This window comes from Trachinotus anak, unplaced genomic scaffold, assembly GCF_046630095.1.
Source record: "Trachinotus anak isolate AG129_WGS33_773 ecotype Australia unplaced genomic scaffold, CSIRO_AGI_Tana_v1 ptg000025l, whole genome shotgun sequence".
In the NCBI taxonomy this organism is placed as follows: Eukaryota; Metazoa; Chordata; class Actinopteri; order Carangiformes; family Carangidae; genus Trachinotus; species Trachinotus anak.
The window spans coordinates 17,490,182-17,515,791 of NW_027273876.1; the positions used below are offsets into that span (position 1 = coordinate 17,490,182).

General features: G+C 42.3%; 3 protein-coding genes across 5 annotated transcripts in view; 2 read left to right on the forward strand and 1 right to left on the reverse strand.

Moving 5' to 3' along the window:
• spata20 (spermatogenesis associated 20) overlaps window positions 1–25,610 on the forward strand; it is a 65,125-nt gene that overhangs the window by 7,372 nt on the left and 32,143 nt on the right. For all 3 annotated transcript variants that reach the window (XR_011685001.1, XM_071461835.1, XM_071461836.1), the window contains exons 10-13: window positions 1,067–1,273; window positions 1,594–1,786; window positions 13,545–13,713; window positions 21,324–21,532. Coding sequence is in view for 2 of the 3 variants with exons in the window: in XM_071461835.1 (XP_071317936.1) it covers window positions 1,067–1,273; window positions 1,594–1,786; window positions 13,545–13,713; window positions 21,324–21,532 (778 nt within the window). In the remaining variant the exon portion in view is untranslated. The remainder of the gene's footprint in view (window positions 1–1,066; window positions 1,274–1,593; window positions 1,787–13,544; window positions 13,714–21,323; window positions 21,533–25,610) is intronic.
• Window positions 3,440–8,875, forward strand: LOC139608279 (general transcription factor II-I repeat domain-containing protein 2-like). The gene has a single exon (XM_071461838.1). It carries the CDS (start codon window positions 3,455–3,457, stop codon window positions 5,084–5,086), a length of 1,632 nt encoding a protein of 543 aa, XP_071317939.1. The 5' UTR covers window positions 3,440–3,454; the 3' UTR covers window positions 5,087–8,875.
• On the reverse strand, window positions 9,774–12,125 carry LOC139608278 (E3 SUMO-protein ligase ZBED1-like). The gene is made up of 3 exons (XM_071461837.1): window positions 11,923–12,125; window positions 11,526–11,769; window positions 9,774–11,186 (listed from the first exon to the last, which is right to left on the reverse strand). Exons 1-3 carry the CDS (start codon window positions 11,997–11,999, stop codon window positions 9,774–9,776), a joined length of 1,734 nt encoding a protein of 577 aa, XP_071317938.1. The 5' UTR covers window positions 12,000–12,125.

The following is a 25,610-nucleotide window of genomic DNA, read 5'->3' on the forward strand; positions in this document are numbered from 1 at the left end:
TTTGACCTGCTGAAATCTAAGCAGACATCATGTAATATGATATTGTTCTGATAGCTCCTTACTAGCTGAGGGTAAAGTTTGGTTTCATATAATTAGCAGGGTTAGCTAGTCACCTCAAATCACACTTGATTGGATGAATTTATGTAACTTTCTCCAAGTTCAAGATGAGACATTAAAAATATTTTTATCTTTAAAAGGAAGAGAAAAAACAGGGATTTTTTTAACACATATTTACCATCAACACAACACAGGGGCACAAGATTAGAACTTGAAAAATGTACTCTTCATTTCACAGAGTCCTTCAACATGCATTACTCACCTGGGGTGTGGAGTCTAAAAGACACAAGCATTTCTCAAGAAATGAGATTCTAACAAAAGATACTAGTGAATTGTATGATAGAAAATGTAGGATCCTTTGTTTTTGGAGCGTTGTCTATTCTGTGGACTAAAAGTTATAAGATTTTTCAACCTTTGACTTGCAAGCACCCCAATTTTGTGTCGGTTTAAGACTAAATTGCTGGAGTACCCATTTACCTGTATTTAGATGGTTTCCTGTAGGCTGTTAACTACTTAAAAAAGTAATGAAGACTTATGGTCTCAAAGACCTGCAGTTGTTTTTTTTGTTGTTTTTTATAAGATATTTTTTGGGGCATTTTTTGCCTTTATTTGACAGGACAGTAGAGACTGACAGCAAAGGGGCAGAGAGAGAGGGGCAATGACATGCAGGAAAGAGTCCGGCCGGTCGGGAGTCGAACCGGCACTCGCCTGCTGAGAGCATCAGCTCGTGGTAAACGCCCTTACCACCACCATCGGGCCGCCCAAGACCTGCAGTTGTTTTTAATTTTTTTTTGTTACATGTATTTCGTTTTTAACGAATTTTAGCTCCTTGAAGCCTAATTTCATCCTTAAACAGTTTTTTTTTTTTTTTTTTTTTTTTCTCCAGAGTGGCATTAACCAGCCAGAAATGTGTTTAATCTCAAAGCAGTAATCTCAAAGCAGTTTACCATTAAATAGTAACTGTAACTCTCCTTCCATGTACTCCATTCCCATCTGTTGTCTGAAACAGTCTGGGGGCTTCTACAGTGCAGAGGATGCAGACTCTTTCGCAGCATCGGGGGGACAAGAAAAGCGAGAGGGAGCTTTCTGTGTCTGGACAGCCTCAGAAGTTCGGGAGCTGTTGCAAGATGTGGTGGAGGGCACCACTGGACCCTTGGCAGACATCTTCATGCACCACTATGGGATCAAGGAGCAGGGCAATGTTGCTCCAGAACAAGTACTCTTTTACTATGTCATATGTAGCCACTGCAACCTTTGCTTGGACTGAAAGATGAAAGGGTGGAAGGATGGAAAGATTGAAGTAACATTCAAAATATTTTGTGAAACTATTCTTAGGTATATTGTTTACATGATCAGATGACTAAAAATGTTTACCTGAAAGTAACACATAATGCTTAATCACTTGTTTTATTTCATTCATATAGCATTTTAAGGTGTTAAAGCTGGTACATTAAGGCATCAGCATGACAACTATTGCAGTCAGCATGAGTTCATTTCTGTGCACACCCTTTTATCTCCTGTACTGTATGTTGCCAGGACCCCCACAGGGAGCTGCAAGGCCAGAATGTGCTGATCGTGCGTTATTCAGTGGAGTTAACGGCTGCTCACTTTGGAATCAGTGTTGAAAAAGTCAGTGAGCTCCTGGCCTCTGCCAGAGCCAAAATGGCAGAAGTGAGGAAGAGCCGGCCACGCCCACATCTAGACACCAAGATGTTGGCCTCCTGGAATGGTAAATGTCTAGACAGGTAATCCATTCTAGACACAACAGCAGCTGAACTCTTATTTGTTATTTATATATCTCATGCTTGTCAAATTAAGATTGGTTAGTGTATTTTAATGTTCCAGTTACCACAGTAGCAAGTACAGGGGATGCGTTTTCCCTTAGTTTATTATTGATAAAGTTTTAGTTTCTGCTGGTATCAGCTATCCACTAATATCAGACAGTGTTATTATAGTATTACTCCCCATATCTCTATAATGAGAAAGTGACATGAAATGAGAGTTACAGATGTTACTAAGGTTCCATGAATTCTGGATGACAGCCAGATTTGGTCTGTATTACCTGGATATGCATCGCAGACATGCACAGGAGGTGGAGACATAGTACGAACAAAGTCACATGTGACCTGGTGATGCAAGCAACCTGATAAAGGTGCCCATTGCCCAGTGATCATCTCCTACAGAATCGTCTAGATTCTGAGTGACAGTGAATTCTGGCGGTCATCCAGAATTCACAGAACCTTAGTTACATCCGTAACTCTCGTTCTGTTTCATTCTTCCTGACTGCCAGAGACAGTATGGATTACCTGGATAACCCATACCAAAAAAGGGCAAGAGGAATCCACACCCACCATGCCATGGTAGCAGACTCAAAGAGCAGATGGAACCGCAGTTAACGCTGGATTGGGAGCAGCAACATTAACCCTGTAGAAACGCTTCCCAACTGTGATAGGAGATCCCGTCTCACTGGGAGGGACCAAGGCACTCCGTTGAGGAGTGGGTGGATCACAGGGAACCATATCCTCCCCAGCCCAGCAGGGCTGTGGTTGCCCCTGACTATTCTGTGAAGTGTCAGCATAAGTAGTGGAATTGGAGGGAAAGCATACAGGAGGCAGTCTGGCAGGCGTGAGCCAGTACACCCTGTCCCAACTGACTTTTTGGCTCTGTGAGGGAGAACCGCAGCAGACAGTGTGTTGACGTTTATGAAGCAAGCAGGTTGACATCTTCCCACCCATACCTCTCCCAGATCATCTGAACAACTTCTGGGTTCAATGTCCACTTGCTTGGAGGGGCGTCCTGGCGGGAAAGCATGTCAAAAGCCTCATTCTGCACCCCCAGCAAAAGCATTGCTCTGAGACTTGCAAGGCGGGGCGATGCCCACTGAAAGAGCTTCTGAGGCTCCTGCAGGGACAGGCTGGACCTGATCCCTCCTTGATGGTTCACGTGATGCACTGCTGATGTGTTGTCTGAGCGATCAAGCACATGTTTTTCTCCCAAAAAGGGAAGAAAATGTCTGAGGGCCAAGCATACTGCACACAGCTCAAGCACATTTATGTGCTGAGCCTCTGTCTGGGGCTCCAGGTCCCCCTGACTGTCCTGTGGTTCCACACAGCCCCCCAGCCTGAGAGGGAGGAATCTGTTACCACTATCTCCCTACGGCACGTGTCAAAGTCAAGGCCTGCGGGCCGGATCCGGCCCCCGGGATTATATTTGATTAGTATTAGAACCGGCCCGCAGGCCGCAGCCGCCTGCTGGTGTTTTGCACGCACCAATACTCCATTCCCCACAATGCAACGGTAGCCCGCAAACTCACTGCAGCGCCGCAAGCGGGCCTCGGCTTCATTATTCATCAGCATTCAGAGCAGATGTCAACTTTCAGCAACCCCCCTCCCCAAAAATGACTAAACGGAAGGTGGACGGTGAGAACAGGGGGTTTCAAGCCAGGTGGGAGGCAGAGTATATGTTTACGGAGGTAAAAGGCAAACTAAACCTAAGCGAGGCTGCTGTCAAGGCTAGTTTTATTGTGGCAGAAGAAGTTGCAAAATCAGCCTGGCCATTTACAGAGGGAGAGTTTATCAAACACTGTATGCTTAAAGTTTGTGACGCAGTGTGCCCAGACAAAAGGCAGCTATTTTCAAACGTGAGCCTGAGCCGAAACACCATTGCTGAACGTGTAGACCAGCTTCCCACCAATCTAAAAGAACAGCTTGTGGAAAAGGGAAAAGATTTCATCACATATTCCCTTGCTGTGGATGAGAGCACCGACACAACTGACATTGCCCAGCTGTCAATTTTCATTCGAGGAGTGGACTCCAGCCTGAGCATAATGGAAGAGTTTTTGGCATTACGTCCTATGCATGGCACAACTACAGGACAAGAGCTGTATGAAGAGGTATCCAGATGTGTAAATGAGATGGGGCTGCCTTGGGAAAAACTCGTGGGATTGACAACAGACGGAGCACCCGCGATGTGTGGACACAGGAGTGGATTGGTGGCAAGGACGCGTGAGAGGATGCGGGACGAAAACGTCACAGATGAGCTGACAGCTTATCACTGCATAATACACCAGGAGTCGTTGTGTGGCAAAGCCTTGAAAATGGACCATGTAATGAGCATCATAACGCGTGCAGTTAACTTCATCAGAGGCAAAGGTTTAAATCACTGCCAGTTCAAGGCATTTCTGGGCGAGTTAGATACAGAGTATGGTGACTTGCCCTATCACACAGATGTGCGATGGCTAAGCCAGGGAAAGGTGCTGCAAAGATGTTTCGAGCTGCGTGAGGAGATCTGTCTGTTCATGGAAAGCAAAGGGAAAGACACAACAGAGCTCCGAGATGAAACATTTATGTGTGAAATGGTGTTTCTGTGCGACATCACAAGCCATCTGAATGTGATGAACCTGCAGCTGCAGGGACGGGGGCGTGTCATCTCTGATATGTACAGTACAGTGAAGGCGTTTAAAACCAAGCTGAGTCTGTGGGAGACGCAGATGCGCAAAGAAAACTTGAGCCACTTTCCCAGCTGCCAGACCATGAAAGAGAAGCTCTCTACCGCTGTGTTCCCGAGTGCACAGTTTGCTGATAAACTCAACATACTTGCCGCCGACTTCCGACGCCGATTTGCTGACTTTGAAGCCCAAAAAAGCAGGTTTGAACTGCTCGCCAATCCTTTTGGAGTTGATGTGGAAAGCGCACCACCAAACCTACAAATGGAGTTGATTGAGCTCCAGTGCAATGACACACTGAGGGAAAAATATGAGAGAGTGGGTGCTGCTGAGTTTGCACGTTTCATCCCCGACACAATGCCTCAGCTGCGCATCCAAGCTGCTCAGACGCTCTCTATGTTTGGCAGCACATACCTGTGTGAACAACTGTTCTCTTTGATGAAGCTAAACAAAACATCACACAGGAGCCGTCTTACTGATAAACACCTTCACTCAGTCCTGAGGATTTCCTCAGCTCAGAGCCTGACCCCGAACATTGATGAACTTGTACAAAAGATGAGACACCACCAAGTATCAGGCAAGTGAGCATCACAGAGTATTAACGTATTTTTAGTTTTTAATTCAGTTAAATTTTAACGTTTGTTTCTACAAGACGTGATTTTTCTTTGAAGGAAGTATGGTTTTGTCTGTTTGCCATATATTTTTGTATTTTATCTTATTGTATTTTATTTATTTTTATTTATTTTTCAGTTAATGGACTCAGGGAAAATTGCAGATAAGAGCCATGAGAAAGAATACAACTGATTTGATTTATTTTTTTTATTTTCTCATTTTACTATTTGATAGCAGTAATTGGTAGGATCATAAAGCAGCACAATATTGCATTTTCAGTTCATAATACATGCAGTTTCATTTATGCATTTATCTTGATATTAAGGAACATATTTTGTTTTTGAAGGACATTTACTTTTTTGCTGTTTGCCTGTTCAAAATGTTTTCCCTCGAAATTACTGACAGAGCCATAAAAAAATATTGGATTATTCATTTAATCATTAAATAATATACGGTACACTGCGTTAGGTCTTGGTTCAATAGGCTATGTGCAATCATTTCAATATGTTTTAATAAACATTGAACCAGTCCGGCCCTTGGCTTGTAGCTAATTTGGTTTTTTGGCCCTCTGTGTATTTAACTTTGACATCCCTGCCCTACGGGATGGGAGTGAGCCCATGGGGAGACTGCGACATAGATAAGACCTCTCTCTCCAGGGTTCCAGAGATCGAAGGCACTGGCTGGAGATTGTCACCATCCTTGATGCCTCTTGGGATCAAGGTCCAACCTGTTGACCCAGATTTGCAAGGGGTGCAGTGAGAGAAGTCCTAGAGCAGCGGTCCCCAACCTTTTTTGCCCCACGGACCGGTTTAATGTCAGACAATATTTTCAGGGACCGGCGTTTAAGGTGTGACGGATAAATACAACAAAATAATATGATATGACCTGCATGAAAACTGTGGTATTTTCTAAACATAATAATAAACACGAATCATGATGTGAGTAACGTCCTCTCTGCCCGCAACACTCTCTGGTCGCTATGGTAACGTTTAAACATGCCTTCAAAATAAGATACACCGCAAATACAAAGTGCATGAAAAATACAACTCACCACAATGTTGAATCAGTGGGAGCCCTGAGCTTGTTTTTCTGCAACCAGGCGGTCCCATCTAGGGCTAATAGGAGACAATGACACCCGAAGTATGTGGCTTATGTCCAGTCTACTTCGTAATTTTGTTTTGGTTGCCGTCACTGCAGAAAACCCCGCTTCACACAGATTAATAATAAAATAAATAAAACGGAAGTAATGTAAGTTATTTATTCTTTCTGTGCGGCCCGGTACCAAATGACCCATGGACCGGTACCGGTCCGCGGCCCGGGGGTTGGGGACCGCTGTCCTAGAGGAATGACTGCCACCGCTGCTGTCAGTTTTCTCAGCAACTGGAGAACCAGGCCGTATGTTAGCCTTGCGTCCTTCTGAAAACAATAGACAAGGCTTAGGATGTCGTCCACCCTCTGGGAGGAGGGAGAGGCTTTCATTGAATTGAGGGCAACAGAGATGAAAATGACACGCTGACTGGGATCCAAAGAACTCTTTGCAAAAATGACAGTAAGCCCCCGTTGGGTCACATGGGCTAAGAAAATCGCTGTGTCTCAAATTGCCTGCTGCTGGGTCGGAGCACAAATCAGCCAATCGTCCAAGGAAAGGAAGAATTTGCATTCCCTTGGCCTGCAGCTGAGAAGGTGCTGCAAATGCATCTGGTGAACATCCGAGGGGTGAGCAAGAGCCCGAAAGGGAGCACGTGGAATTGATACGTCTGTTCTTCGAAGGCAAGCCGAAGAAACTGTCTATGGTGGGGTGCCACTGGCACGTGGAAGCACGCATCCTTCAAATCGATGCTTGTAAACCAGTCTCCATCTGACACAGCCTGGAGAACATCTGCTGTGTAAAGCATGTGAAAATGAAAGACCTAAATGAACTGGTTCAACTGTCTGAGATCCAGGATGGGTTGAAAACTGCCATCCTTCTTCAGAACAAGAAAGTAGGTATAGTAGAGCCCGCTCAATTGAACAGAATCTTTGACATTTTCTACAGCGCGTTTCTGACAGGCAGCGTACGGAGTGCCTTCCTGCACCCCTCTGATAAGGGGGACTGGGCGAGCAACACTTGGTGTAAAGCCAAGGTCAGGGTGGACATCAGTCTTCCAAGCTCCCTGGTCATGAAGGCGAATGCCTGGAGTGACGCATCACTTAAGCCCTTTGTTGACGCATAAACTCAAGCAGCCTAGAGGGTCTCTGACAGAGCTAGGACAAGGTGGGAATGAGAATTTCCAATACGTTCCATCTGTGCTGCTATATCATAACCCTTGGTAAGGAGATCATCAGTGATCCTACACTGTGGGCGTGGTCAACAAGCATCTGGTCTCAAGGCTTCATCTGGACATACTATCTGAGAAGCAATGGAAGCATCGTTGGCAGGCATCTGGTCTAGGCCTTATTGGGCAGCATCCGTCATGGCAGCCAGTGCCCTTCAGTCACTGGGTAGATGAAGGAATGCTTTGTAGTCAGGCCAGCACCTCTGAAGTTCAGCAATGTATGGCTCAGAGAAGGAACTCTAAAGATAGATGGTTGTGGAGCATGTTTAAAGAAAGCACTAGAGCGAGCGGCCTCTACAGGAGCAGCATCCAGACCAAGCTGTGATATGGCCAGCTGAATGGCTTGTTTAACAGTGGAAGGGCCAGTCTCAGTATCCTTCAGGGAATCTGCCTCTGACCCACGAGAACCTGATACTGAGAGGAGAATGTTCCTCCTGCTCTCTGTCTTCCCAATAAGAGAAGAGATTTCCCGAGGCTGCAATAGAAAGTGTGTCCTCCTAATGTTGATCAGAAACACGGTAAGGTAGCTAGACCATCCCTCTCTTCATAGGGCTTAGGTGGCGGCTCCAAAACCATAGTTGCAGAAGCAGTGGGAGGGCCACCAGGCTGTAAATTAAGAAGAAGAGCCTTAATTTGGGCGAACTCTGAGGCCAATGTCTCCACCTTGAGAGCAAAAGGTTAATCGTGCTTCCATTTATTTCTCATGTTGGGGGCATTATCCTCAGTGTGCCCTTGACGTTTAGAACCTGAAGGGGGGTCCTGTGCAGCTATTCCCGAAAGTGATAACGTAGCCTCAGAAAAGCTACTATCATGCTGGGCCAGTCTCGCAACCCTCTCTGTCAAAGGCATACGGCTGCAGTTAGTGCAGACATTATCTGTCAATGCCTGTTTCAGATGTTCAGTGCTAAGGCACGATGGACACTTATCATGACAACCCTTCAGGTTGAGGGGGGACAAAGCAGGAATTGCAATTGGAGAGCATCATAGAAGAAAAATGCCACCAAGGCAAGCCCACCTCAGCAGTGAACCTCCCCAAGGTCGTGAGCCTTGTGGTGTAGCGATATAGTGGGAAAATACTCGGCTACACAGTGCTCCAAGTACACCTGTGGCGCTGTGAGGCAAGCAATGTAGCGGTAGAGCGAGAACTACTCAGCTATAATATCACCTTAATTGGCACCCATTGGGCAAAGAAAGCCGACAATGCAGTAGTGGCCACAAACTCAGGTCACCTGCAGCTCCGTGAGACTATTGATGTAGTGATAGAGCGAGAAGCACTCAGGTACAAATCGAGTAACTCTAATATGGTCAGAATTCACACAGTTAACCAAGTGTGTACCATCTAGTCTCAACTAGTGTACAATCGCTAGTTCGTGACCAAAGAACGACCTTAGAAATAAGAAACTCAGTCACTTACAGCCACAATTCCTCAACCGCAGCAAGGTGAAAACACCCAAGTGGGACCAGTCGGTCGATAAAAAATGAAAAGCCACTAGCCAGTAAAGCACACGCTATAAACCGAAAACGGTTGGTGGTAGAAGTATGTCCGCTGGAGAAATAAAGACAGCTACTGATCTGGAAAAATCAAATGATTTGTGGTCCTAGTGCCGATCACACTCCTGGCATCAATAAGCACCAGCTATGCAGCCTCTGCAGGATGATGAACCATAGCTCCAACTGACAGGTGACGAGGCTACAGGTGAGGTATAGGCGGTAGGGCTGCAACTAATGACTATTTTAATAGTCGACTAGTCACAGACTATTGAAACGATTAGTCGACTAATCGGATAATTATAAATTTTTTCTTAAATTTAGCATGAAGTTGCTTTAATTATGTGAAAGATGGGTACTTCAATGAAAAATGCATCTTTTATTCAATTTTGCTGCTGATACAAAAAGTAAGTAAAAATGTCCTATCTAAAACCAATTGGGCACAGTTCTCGGTCAGTATAGACATAAATCCATAAATAAATAAACCTCTGTCCATTTTTTAAGGACAGGCAAATGTATTAAATAAAAAATAAATAATAAATTAAAATCAAGTAAACATTTTTTCCTGTAAACCAAGGACAGGCACATTAGCAGCAGTAAAACAGTAAGTAAAACAAATATTAAATGCATTTTGTGAAGTACATTCAGGGGTCAACTGCACAGTCTGTTGCAAAAGAACTTTACAATTCTCAACAGTCTGAAATCTAATGGTTTTAACAACTGACGTTTGTAGATACACAGCTGAAAATAAAGCATTCAGAGTTGTCCAAATTCAAGTTGTAAACATGGACTGTGTGATACAACCTGGACACAAACCTGTCATGGTGGACAGACCAGGTTTAAAATCAACATGAGGCTCAGGCTATGTCGTTCAGTTTATTCATACTAAGAAAAGTCAGCATATCCACATGGTCTTGTGTGAGGCTTGCTCTCTTCTGGGAGCAGATATTTCCTGCTGCTGAGAAGATTCGCTCTGCCGGGGTGGATGTTGCAGGAATGCACAGAAGAGATCTTGCTAGGTTTGACAGTGTGGGAAAACGCCCCTCATTTTCTCTCCACCAGCTGAGAGGGTCATCCTTTTTGGCTATTGGTGCCTCTGTGAAGAACATGTGAACTTCCCTCCTCACCATTTGGATTTTTTTGTCCTCCTGGGTTTCCTCCTCTTCCTCACTCAGACTGTCAGTGTCAGACTGAAGCAGGTTATCCAGCGCGGTATTTCCCCCTGAGACATTACCCCTCCTCTTCTGCTGTAGCTCAGGGTCATCATGTATCCCAGTCTTGGCCTTTGCTTCTTTTATGGAAAGAACTTCAACTGTACTTTGCACCCTTGTGCCATCTTCAGGTGAGATAAACTTTCTTAATCTTGGGTCGATGGCAGCTGCAAGAACAAGTGGGTTGTCTCTCTCTGCAGGCACAGTGTTAAGATTCTCCCATCTCTCACTTATTCCTTTTCCTGCAATGGCTCGAAAGGCTTTTCCTGAGCTCGTCTCAAACTGGGTTTGCTGTATGGACCGTTGCAGCCCTCTGACCAGCTGTGGAAGACATGAAGCAGTAGCATACTCCTGTCCACTGAGGAAAACGGTAGCACATTCAAAAGGCCCCAACCCTTGTACCAGCTCTTCAAGTAGCACCCACTGCTCTGGTTTCAGGTCAAAGTAGTGCTTGCCTCTTGGTGTTACCTCAGGGTCAGAGAGAGTTGCAGTGACTGGCCAGCGCTGCTCCAGGAGTCTCTCCACCATGTAATAAGTACTATTCCATTGCGTACTGACGTCCTGGATCAGCTTGTGCTCTGCGGTGTTCATTTGCTGCTGCTGCTGCTTCTTCAGTTTTGAATTTGCCAGCTCACTTCTCCTAAAGTGCTCCACTAAGTTTCTTGCGGCACCAGTAGCTTTGTTGATGCTGGGCTCTTTGAGGGCACTGTAGACAATAAGTTGGAGGGTGTGCCCAGCACAGCGGACTGAAGACCAACCGTATTTTTCTTCCAGGAGTCGAGCTGCCGCCACCATGTTAGACCCGTTGTCGTGTACTATTGCTTTAATTTTGCTAGGCAAGATGTCAAATTTCTCTAACACCTCTTCCATCCATATCATGATGTTTGCAGGAGTATGCCTCTCCTCCAGAGGTAGAGTGGCGAGGTTCAAAGTCTTCATTTGCCAGTCTTTGGTGATGAAGTGACACGAAACTCCAAGATATGCCAGTGTGGCACGGCTGGTCCAAACATCACACGTCAGTGTGAGGGAGCTGTTGACCTCTTTTAGGATCTCCTTTACCTTTAAACACAAAAGTTGATTTTTGTAAATATTTAAAGTGCAATAACCTACATGTCAACAAACCATTCAACATACAAGTTTTACAGTTTTAATAATTGCAGCTACTCTATGATTTTACCAAAGTTAAGTTATGTATCTCAGCTATTTTAATATATATGTAAATATATAATATATGAATGAAATATATTATTTTAAATTTGTGATTGCTTGTATGAAATATGTGATTGTTTATATGAATTATGAAATGTGTGTGTGTGTGTGATTACTAATATGAAATATATAAATGAGCCGTGTGTGTGTGTGTGTGTGTGTGTGTGTGTGTGTATTTTAAACAATTACCTTCAGAAACTTTGTACTGTATTTCTGCTCCATCAAGTGGGTGAAATGGGTTCTGGATGGCAGGATGTAGTCTGGGTTGAACTGGGCTATCATCTGTTGAAACCAGGCACCATTGACCATTGAGAGCGGCCTCATTTCATAGATCAGCATCTGCAATACTGACTCAGTGAGGGCAGTCGCCTGTTGCGGGGTGCACGTCTGCTTCTTTCGCAGAAGGGGGTCCATGGTGGCTCTCTTCTTCGGACTGCATGCATTTAATTTAAAATACGTTTGTCAGGCACAGTCAAGCATAACGTTAAAGCTCTCTTTTAAAGCGAAAATACGCTTATAAAATGTACAATGTACATCAAAAACAAAGAAACAAAACGTATTGGCTTTAATGTTACTTGAATCTTACCGAGGCGAGTCAGAACTACGTTCAACTGCCCGTGCTTTCATCAAATCCACGTGCTTTCTCTTTAAATGTTCGTGCATCACCGAGGTGCTGCCGTGATACGCAAGGTCTGCTTTGCAAACCTTGCAAGTAATCTTTTTATTCGCCGTATCCAGGCTAAAATGCTCCCAAACTTTAGAAGTTTTGGTACACGTAGCTGATGTGTTGGACGCCGCCATTTCTGTGTACGTTACCGCGACTCTCGGCAGAGATTGTAATTAAGTGAGATGCCTCACTCTGTCGGAAAAACACGTCTGGCGACAATGGAATTCATTGTCGACTATTTCTATTATCGATTTTTGTCGACGAATCGTTGCAGCCCTAATAGGCGGTTACCAATGATGCTAGCTAATGCTAACAACATACTCGAGGCGAGAAGATGAAAAGGGAACCAGTACTGTGAGCACCCTTGGGTGGACGCCCTTATCAGGTTGCTTGTGTCACCCAGGACACACATGATTTTGTTGGTCTTGGTATGTCTTGATCTCCTGCGCATGCGTACGATGCATATCCAGGTATTACGTACCGTCTCTGGCGGTCAGGAAGAATGAAATAGAACATAGATCTGCTTTCGCTGTTTGATAGACACATGTGCACATATAGAGTCTACTGTACACATAAAATGAATTTTACAAATTGTCTAAATGTCACTACTGTGTAAAATAAAATAAACACAATTAAGAATTAATTTATTCATAACAAATTAATTATATTTAAGTTAAATTATTAATGTGAAAGGCAATGTATACATTCACAAGGCAGAATAAATAGCTCTTGTATTTATGTTATTTACCTAATTTATGTGCACTCTAGACTACTAGCAGGGAAACTAGTCCTGGCCAGAGCACTAGCAGCTCTTCTGCTGTTAAGGCTACAATGAAAAGCTGAAAGCCAAACATGGGGCATTAGAAAAACATAAAAAAGCTGTTGTAACCCAGGCATACTCTACTCCGTATGCATAAATCTGACAGTCAACATCCAAAGATTTATATATACAGTTATTATCAGCAGTGTGTAGATTTCTATGGAAACACTAGTTGTCTCTTTGCACTAGTGTGATACCACTTTCGACTCCTCAGCATTGTTTGTCCAGTGCATTGTCTCAGATGTGATTAAATACAAGAGCAGAAAGCACACCACATGCATAAACACACATGTATCCACAAATTTCACTCCCAGTTCTGATGTCTCAAGACAGTGTGTGTTAGAGATGTAATGAGGCTCTGCGATCCTGAGAACTTTCCAATTAGACACAGGGGTGTTCTTCTCCTGTCTAATGAAGAAACACCTCCATTAATCACCTGTCCTTGGCTGCAAGATTTTGAATACCAGACTTTGATGAACTACATGAAAGAAGAGTGGTGGGAAAGGGGGAGGAAGGGATGGATTTAGAGGGCAAAGAGAGAAGGAATGGGAAAGAACATGGAAAGTTCAAAGAGTTTGAAAAATAACTAACCTGGGACTGAAATGTTGCTGCACATTTGTTCTTCAGGGGAGAGAAGACTTGTTTTAAGCTGACAGTCTTTTTACATCTAATCACTCCACAAAAACCACCAACACCATCTCTACTACTTCTTCCCCTTCAGGTCTAATGCTTTCGGCCTATGCTCGTGTTGGAGCTGTGCTGGGGGACAAGGCTCTGCTGGAGAGGGCTGTGCAGGCTGGCAACTTCCTAAAGGAGCACTTGTGGGATGCTGAAAAACAGATCATCCTCCGATCCTGTTACCGTGGAGAACAGATGGAGGTGCAACAGATGTAAGAGACTGTTTTTGTATGACTACAGTGTATCTGGACTGTATATAGTGAAGATAAATGCAGTGTGAAACAAACCTTTAATTAGAATTGCCACTTGAATATATATTCAAGTGACTATATTAAGTGAATATATATTCTCCTAAGTGCAATAAAAGCTGTTCAATAAGTGTTATAAGTGCTAGAATATATATTCTAGTTGTAATAATTTCTCGTGACTTGTAACAAAGTTGTTGCAGTAAAGTCTTTCTGATTTTACCCAGCAACAGATTTAGAACCAGTGTTTTGGCATTGCTCACAGGGAAAGAATCATCAAATCCTGATTTGTAATGATCTTCACACTTTGAGCCTTGCATTGTAGGGTTGATCTAATCCAGGGTTTTACATGTGTTAGAAACTAAGTATGTTAAGACCGTGTTGATGATCTTATCAATCAATTTACCATACTAACACGCCCATGTGTACATTGAAAGGGCTCTTGATTCTGTGATTGTTCCCCTTGTCCGTAGTTGCTGCCAAGAATTCACTTCCTAATGCAATTTCAGTGTAAGTAATGGGGGACAAAATCCACAGTCCTTGCTCAGTGTGAAAATTCATTTTGAGGTTAGCACATTGCTGGTTTTCCTAGCGTGTTACAGCAACCTGTTAGTCAGTGGATTAGTGTGAAACCCCTTGGCAGGAATTTGCATGTTTCACATGTTTGAAATACAAACAAAACAGGGATCAGAAACTCAACAGGGTAGCTTTAACATTTTATGTCGAATACCATAATTGGCATTACCTTTTAAGCTCAAACAACCCAGTCAGTTGTCTCTTTCTCCTTGATGCCTGAAAAAATATTTGTCTAAAATATCTGTCTCTCTATCACTGAGAGAGTTATGCATTAGAATCTACTTAATTGCAAGATTTAATAATGTGGCAAATTCTATAAGGAGGAGTTTGACTTTAAGTACAGAAGCAATAAGCAGTTGTATTGTGCTAGGAGGATGAACTGTTTAAATGGTAACAGGAAACAAGGGTATAGGGTTAAATGAGGTTACAGCAGGAAATCAGAGAACATGTTGACATGCACTGCAGTAACTTGGCTTCCGCAAAACTGCGTTTGCATGCACAAGTCAGTAATTAGATTTCTCCTCTACCCTCTATGATATATTTGAAACAAGATTGGCCATATTTTAAGTGAATTATAGATGCCTGTTGACTGACATATGATGTTGAAGAGTTTTTTCCCTGGCCAAACCTTTTAGACTAACATCACAGTGAGACAGAATATGCAGTTTTTCTTTTCTGGGTGCATTTGTTTGAATTTTAGCCTTCTACAAGTAGCCTACTGATGAACTGTGGAGACTACATTTTTTAGACTTACTTATCCCAGTTTTAGTTTATGTCTTGGTTGAGCTAAACATGGCCAAGGAACTTTTCTCCAGCAGAAATGTAGCTGTCCTAACCAAATATTGTTTAATTTCTTAACCCAACCAAAAGGAAACACATTCTTTAATGTTATTTCCATGACATTTAAAAATCTAAACTCCAAAGACAAGACTAGGTCAATATCTTGTATATGGCTGCAGTCCATTAAAACTACATGTTAACCTCCAAGCCATTTCCAAGCTGCTGCCCTGCACTGCTAAAATCCTGATTTTATAACCGCTAACTGCTCCTCCGCCTTTCTGCCACTCGCTAGACGTGAGAGAGGGTATTATCGGCAACTCACTTCAAAGTAGCCAAAAAGTCACTGGATTTGTTGCTAGATTCTTGCATGCAAATACACTAAGTTGGCAACACTGCTGGTAATTGCTCCCCTTTATAGAAACTGTTTGCGCCAATTCATTTTAATTTTCAGTCAATAGGGAAACTCCAACTAAGTCACATGGCATTTGGCTGACTAATGGTGAAACTATGATCATTTCACTCTCTCAGTCATTCACTCAGGGGATGTGATAATAGGGATGGCCCTGCTGTTGCAGCCCAGCCGATAACCAGGTTGCTTAAATGTATGTATATTTACTGATGGGCTATTGTTAACATTCAATCCTGAATTAGACTGAGAATGTACTTGTGGCATCACAACATACACACTCATGGAAAAACACAGTCTCCTGTTGATTGGTGTCATTGTTCAGTTTGCCAGCCCTGTGCCTTAGTTACTGTGAGTGAGTTAGATTGAAATGTCAGCGAATCAGCAGAAAAATATGCCAGGAGTCTCACAATACGCATGATGAAATGCATACAATTTTAAAAATGCGCATGAACAGACACACACTGGTAGCTAAACACTCTGGCCTTGTTCCACAGCTTCTGTCTCATTCATAATTGTCCAATTCAGGATGTTGTCAGCACTGAGAATGCTTACCAAGGTCCTTTTCTCACGCCTTGTTTAGTTTCCATACATGGGTAAATCACTCATGCAAGGCACATATGGGCCTAATTTACCAGGAGTAATGGCAGGTGCCGAGACTAACTGGGTTAATAGGCTCTGGAAGTGTTGAGGAGCTGATGCCATAGATTTTCTGTGGCCCACTCATGGCCTGTGGATTGAGTATCTTACTACTGTCTTCAGCTAGCAGAGGGAGGACTGAGAATGGGAACACTGAGGCAGGAACATTGGTGATGTTGACTGAATCTTACTTCATTCGTCAACAAGTTTTGTCATTTTTACTAGAGATACCTTTCTGAGTTCTTTTTTCTGCTGTTTCTTTGGTGATAAAGTATGTGACCGTAGGTTGTAAACTTTTGTTTTGTTCAGTCTGGAGGGTGGATACCTGACCCAATCCCGCTGGGACGAAGCCAGCAAAGAAGTGTCAAAAACTGCAGTTACTTGAATGGCCACTTGAGGCTGTCTCCAAAAATGAGTCAGTCCCCATAGACTATGTTAAAATGACCAACTTTACAGCAGATAAAAACATTTTTACAGCGTGGTGCAGGAAATGGTTTTAGTCTCCATTGCTAATTTCCCCCTTCATGACATGTGTACAGTAGTTGATTTTTAAATCACTCTTTTAAATTTTATTAAGCTTAAAGTTATGTATAATTTAGGGTGTGACTGCTTTGAGTGACAGGTCAATACTGTCACAGACTTGCTGTCTGCTTGGCGTTACCTCAGCTAATTCAACTCACTGAATGTCACCTCTCAGCCCGGTTTTATGTGTTTATGCCTTTTGGAGGAATCTTCGACAAATAATATAGCTTGCTGTGCAGATAATTGACTAACACAGTGTGAGTAAGTCTCTGCTCCTGTATGTTGAGGTGAGTGTAATTCTAGTGTTATATTATTTATATGTTACCAGTAGTTAGCAGGTATCTGTGTATGTGCTCACCTGGTTCTTTAGTTTAGCTCATTAACTAGCTAATCAGCCAGCAAAGACAGGAGCATATGCTTTCCACAGTTATTAAAGAGGACCTATTATGCTTTTTCAAATTTGACCTTTCTTATAGTATGTTATATAGCTTTTTGTGCACATAAATGGTCTAAAAAGTCACAAGGGGGACAGGGGGATGGCATCAGGGGTTGGTATCGTTAAGATTTTAACAGAGAGATGCAGATGAACTTCTGCATTGTGAACAGCAAAAATGCTCAGATAAATGATTGGTATTATTATTCGGTAACAATGACCACAAAAGTATAATTCATTCAGATTTATCAGCATCGTAAACCAGCAGGATGGCGAAGTGGTGGTGACTTCCTACCTTTTGAAGTGGACGTGAAGTCAGATTGTCTGTCCATTCCTCGATTCTTTATATTCCTTAATTTCATAAGTGACCACATATCAAAAGAATCGAAAGGGCTTTTCAAAACAGTATTCCAGGTTATGAATATTGCCTTATGAAGTCCATTGCAGACTGTCAAGCAACTTTGTTCACAGCACTTCTTTCCACATGTCAGCCATTTTCCCCCTTCTAACTACCAGACAGTTGGTATGCTGCTTCAGTCTAGCTTGTGAAGGTAGATCAGGTCTATCATCTTCTTTTCAAGATCAGACTCTGGCTCAAACTGATAAGGCAGAAACAAAGCCACTGTTACAGCAAGACATGGGCGTAATGTGTCGTTGCCATGGCAGTTGGCAAGCTGACCAGTCAGAGCACACTGGGATTCAGCTTCAGAAGGGGGAGGGTGGCCTTAAAGAGCCCTCACAGTAGAAGAGAAGTAATGTATTTCTGGAACATTGAAGCACGTGAATCTATTTTAGTACACACCAAGAATATGATGAACACTAAAAATGGCAATAATATGTCCTCTGTAAAATAGCATGCACCAAAGCCTCAGCTCCACACACACAACCCATAGCCAGGAGATAGGTGGAGTCCGGCACTCCCAAGATGGTGACAGTGGAGAAGTCCCCTCTGAACTTCACAACCACTCTTTAGAAACCTGTGGGTGACATCACAGAGGCTACATCCAGTCTATGGTTGGGACCCGTTGGGATCTGATGGGTTAGGCCATAGTCTGACAAAAATTTTGAAATAATGTTTGGGTTTGGGTCAGAGTATGTCATGGTAATCTTTTGATAGTTATTTACAAGGTGCCCACGCATGTAATTGTGGTAAACAAGCAAGCTATGACCATGGTAACAAGAACTACATACATTGCTTCAGCTTACATTAACTGCATTGGGCTTGGGTTGGGTCTGGACATAAAAAAAAACAGAATGCCTGTTGGCTCAGAGTCAGACAGAATATTCAGCCAGCCACTTCTTTTATGTATTTTAAACAAATCCCTGTCTATGCTGGAAACATATTCTACAGTCAAAAAGTTCATGAATTTTATGTGTAGAATTTCTGTCACATAGCTACACTACATGGCAAAATATATACAGACAACTAAAAAAATATGCGGCAGTTTGAACCATGTGCATTATTGTGTGCTAAAACACCCTCTAAAGTTGGAAACCCAATTTGGAACCTCTACTATTCAGCCATAAGAGCATTAGTGAAGTCCAATACTTATGTTGGCTTTCAAAATGATCTACACTAAGCTGGGAACACCATTTCTTTATGGAGCTAGTTTTGGACATGGGGCCACTGCCATGGTTTAACAGGAAAAAGCCTTCCCCACACTGTTGCTGGAGGTACAACATTGTCTGAAATGTCATTATAGGATGTAGCATTAAGATGTCCCTTCATTGAAACTAAGGGGCCTAGCATACTAAACAGTTCCAGACCAAAAATACGACATACAGAAATATGTTGGCCAAATTGTGTATCATAGCAGCGTTGTTATTGACAATGAGTACAATAATCACAACTTTTAAAGGAATAAATCTGCAATTTCTTTTTCTAACTGTTGACAAATCACTTAAGACCAATAAACAATGCTCCAGTCCATCTCCATTTGCTATATCCCTACATGCTGTTTTAATTTAAGATGCAAATCTTTAAAAACTGTTCACAAATGTGTTTTTAGTTTTTAAAGAGATCTAGTAATTTTCTAAAACAGCTGGGCATTGTAGTTCTTAGCAAAAGTTACCCTAACAAGAGTAAATAGTGTGTTTGTTGGGTACTTTATTAGTGGACTACTGTGCCCATGTTCATGGTAGGAATATGTCACTCACCACAACGATGTGGTTCATTGATGTGTTGTTAATAGTTTTAACAGTTGAGCTCAAAGGCACAGAGGAATAATATATATCAGGATTAGGTTGCATACACAATACTTGACATGTTCCTACAACATCTATGGTACTTACGGTACTATAGAAAAACAAGTTCCGGCACATTTTCAGGATTTTGGCATCGACTTGCTGCCAAAGTATTGGTTCTCGTGCCATCCTTAGTAAGAGATGAAGAGGCGAGTTTGATATTCATATAGTGATGGAGAGAATCAGAAGTTTTAAAACATCATGCTCAGTGGGGTGAATGAGAGAAAAGATGCGTCCTTGACCTGGGGAGACAGGAATGAACATGTGGTAGAACCACTAAATGTTATACTTTTTGGAGACTTGCACTCAGCAAGAGGGCTAAGTGAGGGAGGTGGTCAACCCTCAGAGAAGGGCATGAGAGTGATGTGGAGACTGATGTGCTGTTAACTGGGGGAGACTGGTTGTCTCTGAGAGATTCAAAGATTTGGCAACTAATGACTGCCACCTTTTTTTTTAAAAAAAAAAAAAGGAGGCTCAATGAGGAGGTACTGTAGAGATGACCATGGAGAAAAGGTGGGTAGGAGAGGTTGTGACAGAATGAAACCAGAGATGGTGGAATGGATGGCAGTTCTGGGAGCCATAGATTGAAGTGAATGAAATCGTGGTCAGAGAGATGCAGAGGTGTCACTGTTAGGCAATCTGTCGCACAATTGAATGAGGTCAGGGTCATTACCAGCTTTGTGAGTCAGAGGGCTGCAGGCCTTCATTAGGTCATATGTGAGACAGGAAGTCTGGAGAACTTGGATTGTCTAAGTGGAGGTTCATATTGCTCAGTTTGAGTAGTGGACAGCCATGGTCAGGAATGGAAGACAACAGCGTCAGCAGTCTAGCTCATCCACAAAATCACCCAGTTGTCCCAGTGGACGGTAAATGACAAACCTGCAATAAACATTCTAACTATCAGCTTGTTTGAAATTCGCCATGATGTCAAATTGCCAATCCTTTTTCCTTACTTGCTGTACTTGCTGTCTCCTTTTGACTTGTGAATCTGTTTGGGCAAGATAGGCCTTGATATTACTCCTCATCTCCTCATGAGCTTCACATGAACTTAATCTCCTCTAAAGCTTCCTCCTTTTTTAGCTTCTTAATCACCAGCCTTGACTGACACACATACAGAATTATCTGACTTCCTGTCACTGTTCGTTCCCCTGCACTCACCTAGATGTAGTGTCATTGTGAGAATTGAGGTTGTTGTTTGGCTGTATATGTGGCAAAAGAGACAAGATGTAATAACAGTCAAGTTTAGAAACTGAGTCAGAGTTAGGGGGAGAGTTTGGTGATGCTATATTGACATTGGGAAGGGAACTATATACCAGTGACATAGAACAGCTTATAAAATTGAGACATTGGTATAGACTGCAAACTCTGGGTTTAGAGAGGACTTCAAAGAGAAATAGAACAGGTAGAAATTAAAATATAATGTTGGATTAAAATTTTAAAGGGTGTAAAAGTTACAGGGGTAAGACATATGAAGGAGGGTGTGGCACACTGATGCTGGAGGGAGTTGGGTTGGTGTAACTGCAGTCATATTTGTCTAATTACTGTCTGTCATCACCTAATACTCTGTGCACTGTTGTGTGTACATGTATAAATGTCTGATGCCCTCTATGACAAGCACAGAGAAGGCAGATATCAATTTCACACAGGGAAAAATCCTTTAGGGAGAGAATACACTCAGTGTGCTATGTGTAGCCTTGTGCTGTCGCAAATAATTCCTTCAGGCATTTTGTAGTCTCACTTTAAAGTAATTTATTTTGTCTCTATACTGAGACACTTCTTTAGCACTAGTAACCAACTACTAGTATATAAAAAATGAGTAGAAAAAAAATAAACTGAACTACTTCACTGCCAGTGACCCATCTCAATGGTTTGCTCATTCATCTATCAAATAATTAATCCTTAATGAAAAATGTCATGATCCTTGCTTTTTTCTCACTTTTCTGAGAGTAATTTCCATTTTCTGTCTTTATTCTTAAGATCTCCACCTATTGCCGGCTTCCTGGACGACTATGCCTTCATCATTTGTGGCTTGTTGGACCTGTATGAGGCTGCACTGCAGACAGATTGGTTGCAGTGGGCCGAGGAGCTGCAGCTCCAGCAGGACATGCTGTTCTGGGACGATCAGGGAGGAGGCTACTTCTGCAGCGATCCCACTGACAACACTGTACTGTTGCAACTGAAAGAGGGTAAGGGATAATAGAAGGACAATATCATCAGTGATCTCGTATCAGCAGTTTAGATCTTAAAACAAGCACTAATGAGATTAATTGGATTAATAAACAAGGTAATGAAAATTTTGCCTCAAATGAGACTGCATACTCTTGTTACTGTACATGCCTTACCACAACAATAGCACATTTTGATACCAAGTCTTTTGTATGAGAAACATAAACATCACAATGTGATGCAAGACACATGCCACAGTCTGGTCTGTATGGTTTGGAGAAAAAAGCTTTTCCAATAAGAATCATGATTCTTAGCTTATGTGATTTCAAAGTGATTCATGGATTCTAATAATTGATTTTTAAATGTCATTACTGACATAATGAAAAAGTGGAACTCAGCGGTGAGAGCACATTATACTGTAAATAAATACAAAATACTGCACTTCAAATTTATTGTGATTTACTATTAAGTACACTGGTTGAACAAACTTAAAGTGAATTGTAATCAAGTAGTATTTATTTATACTTATAAAAAGTTATTCAATATGCACTGAGATTGCACATTGCATTTTGAATAGCTTGTAATGTATTCATTACAAGTGTATTATGTCTGGTACGCTGCTGCCACGGAGAGGGACAATAACAGACTGCAGCGTATCATCCACTCTGCGGAGAAGGTGATTGGCTGCAATCTTCCATCCCTCCAGGACCTGTACGCCTCAAGGACTCTGAGGCGTGCAAGGAAGATTGTAGCTGACTCCTCCCACCCTGGACACAAACTTTTTGTGACACTCCCCTCTGGCAGGAGGCTGTGGTCCTTCAGGACCAAAACCTCTCGCCACAAAAATAGTTTCTTCCCATCTGCTATTAGCCTTATCAACAAGGCTAGAGAGCCCCACTGTTGCTGATCCCCCTGATCCTCAATTGCACCAATCACCAGAAAAAATTCCTTGTATGTGAAAACATGCTTGGCAATAAAACTGATTCTGATTACCAAAGAGTGAACAAAATGTACATTAGTTTTAAGAATGCTTTAATCATTTCACATCATAGTATTTAGATACAGTATTCCCATGGGCTTAACAGAATGCATAACTACTATATCATATAGTGTGTGTGTGTGTATATATATATATATATATATATATACACATAAAGTGCATCCAGAAAGTATTGACAGCACTTCACTTTTTCCACATTTTGTTATGTTACAGCCTTATTTCAAAATGGATTAAATTCATTTTTTACCTCAAAATTCTACACACAATACCCCATAATGACAAAGTGAAAAGACTTTTCTTAAAATTTTTGCAAATATATTAAAAATAAAAAACAAAAAAAATAACATGTACATAAGTATTCACAGCCTTTGCTCAATACTTTGCACCTTTGGCAGCATTACAGCCTCAAGTCTTTTTGAGTATGATGCTACAAGCTTGGCACACCTATTTTTGGGCAGTTTCTCCGATTATTCTTTGCAGAACCTTTCAAGCTCCATCAGGTTGGATGGGGAGCGTCAGTGCACAGCCATTTTCACATCTCTCCAGAGATGTTCAATCGGGTTCAAGTCTTGGCTCTCAAGGACATTCACAGAGTTGTCCCCAAGCCACTCCTTTGTTATCTTGGCTGTGTGCTTAGGGTCATTGTCCTGTTGGAAGATGAACCTTTGCCCCAGTCTGAGGTCCAGAGTGCTCTGGAGCAGGTTATCATCAAGGATGTCTCTGTACATTGCTGCATTCATCTTTCCCTCGACCCTGACTAGTCTCCCAGTTCCTGCTGCCGAAAAACATCCCCACAGCATGATGCTGCCACCACCATGCGTCACTGTAGGGATGGTGTTGGCCAGGTGATGAGCGGTGCCTGGTTTCCTCCAGACATGACACTTGGCATTCAGGCCAAAGAGTTCAATCTTTGTTTCATCAGACCAGAGAATTTTGTTTCTCATGGTCTGAGAGCTCTTCAGGTGCCTTTTGGCAAACTCCAGGTGGGCTGTCATGTGCCTTTTACTGAGGAGTGGCTTCCGTCTGGCCACTCTACCATACAGGCCTGATCGTTGGAGTGCTGCAGAAATGGTTGTCCTTCTGGAAGGTTCTCCTCTCTCCACAGAGCAATGCTGGAGCACTGTCAGAGTGACCATCAGGTTCTTGGTCACCTCCCTGACTAAGGCCCTTCCGCCCCTATCGCTCAGATTGGCCGGGCAGCCAGCTCTAGGAAGAGTCCTGGTGGTTCCAAACTTCTTCCATTTACGGATGATGGAGGCCACTGTGCTCATTGGGACCTTAAATGCTGCAGAAAATTTTCTGTACCCTTCCCCAGATCTGTGCCTCGATACAATCCTGTCTCGGAAGTCTACAGACAATTCCTTAGACTTCATGGCTTGGTTTGTGCTCTGACATGCATTGTCAACTATGGGACCTTATATAGAAAGGTGTGTGCGTTTCCAAATCATGTCCAATCAACTGAATTTACCGCAGGTGGACTCCAATCAAGTTGTAGAAACATCTGAAGGATGATAAATGAAAACAGGAAGCACCTTAGCTCAATTTTGAGTGTCATGGCAAAGGCTGTGAATACTTATGTACATGTGATTTTTTATTTATTTTTTATTTTTAATATATTTGCAAAAATTTCAAGCAAACTTTTTTAACTTTGTCATCATGGGGTATTGTGGAAAAATGTGCAAAATGTGGAAAAAGTAAAGCGCTGTGAATACTTTCTGGATGTACTATATATTCACATCTCACATACAAAGTCTCTTTCTCTGAACTAAATGAGCTAGCTTGTACAGAACTACCACAGCTAAGACACAGGTGGCTTCCTATAGGTAATGCCAATAAGTGAGCATGCACACTCACATGGAGATGACAGTGATTGCACCCAGCTCCACTTTATCTTTCACCTCCTGTGAAACGCTAGGTTGCTGATCCTCTCCATTTTTGGCTCCTGTTTATAAGGATGCAGATGCAAATTTAATGGCAATCCAGTTGTTAAGATAATTGACTAAAAGAACAACTGTCAACTCATGGTGGTGTTGGATGAAATGTCAGGGTTTACCAAAGTCATCAGGATTCATCAACAATGACTGCCTGTACAAATGTTGTGCACATACCATGAGTAGATGTTGAAATATTTAACTGAAAAAGTAAGAAATTTGACTTGCTGGTGGCACTAGAGAGTAAAAACGTAAAGTGATCACTAGAGTCAGTAGGTTTCATCCTATAGAGACAATGAATGTCTACAACATTCTGTAGCAATCCAACCAGTAATTATTGAGATATTTCAGTATGGAGCAAAGTGATGAACCACCAAACTATAAATAGAAAATAAGTAAGGTATAGATGCTGCTGCTGCCAGCTGGGGTTCTAACAGGTTGAGAGATGCAGGGAAGGATTGGTGGACAGGTGAAGGATTAATAGCGCTACTGCAGCATACCACTGTGGCTTTAAGTTCAAAGATGGATGGATAGCTCAGAAAGATCAATAAATAAATACATTTTAGGTGTCCACTGCAGGCAGTTAGGTAATATCAACACATTGTCGTAATTTGACCAATGTGATTTTGAAGGAACAAAAGAAGCATAAATGAATGGCTGTAATTTATTTTAAGAACAAAAGTGTTAGTAGATTGGTGTAATCATTCATTCATTCACTCATTCATCTTTTCATCCATCTCTGTCTTGCCAACCTATATTCCTCACCTCACTTATTGATTCTGAGCTTAACAAGACGGAAGCTTCTGCAGTGATATTGCTGTCAGTTTCACTACATTGCTACACTTTAACCACAGGAGAGAAGGGTGGAAAGGATAGATGGATGCATGGAAAGATTAGTAGCTAGAGGATAAAAGAGGGAAGCAGAGGGATATTGACCTCTCCTATCTACTTCTAGCACCATGCAGCCCTCACTCACTCAGGTTGAACTCCTCCACCATGAAAGTACTCAGAGACTAATGCTCTGAGTCTTCAGTTACTTTGATCACCAGACTTGTCAAATCTGTCTCTCGGCCCATCTTCATCTGACAGATTTAAACAGCACACACAATGTACAGTGGGAATCTGAAATCCAAAATCCTATCTCCTGTCTCATCTCACGTACATTTT

What these genes read in the sequence shown, in the direction of transcription:
- LOC139608279 (XM_071461838.1), top strand. Translation starts at nt 3,455, where the DNA reads ATGACTAAACGGAAGGTGGACGGTGAGAACAGGGGGTTTCAAGCCAGG.
- LOC139608278 (XM_071461837.1), bottom strand. Translation starts at nt 11,999, where the DNA reads ATGCACGAACATTTAAAGAGAAAGCACGTGGATTTGATGAAAGCACGG. An exon ending in CGTAGTTCTGACTCGCCTCG is followed by an intron (nt 11,770 to 11,922) that starts GTAAGATTCAAG and finishes AAATGCATGCAG; the next exon opens with TCCGAAGAAGAGAGCCACCA. An exon ending in ACAGTACAAAGTTTCTGAAG is followed by an intron (nt 11,187 to 11,525) that starts GTAATTGTTTAA and finishes TTGTGTTTAAAG; the next exon opens with GTAAAGGAGATCCTAAAAGA.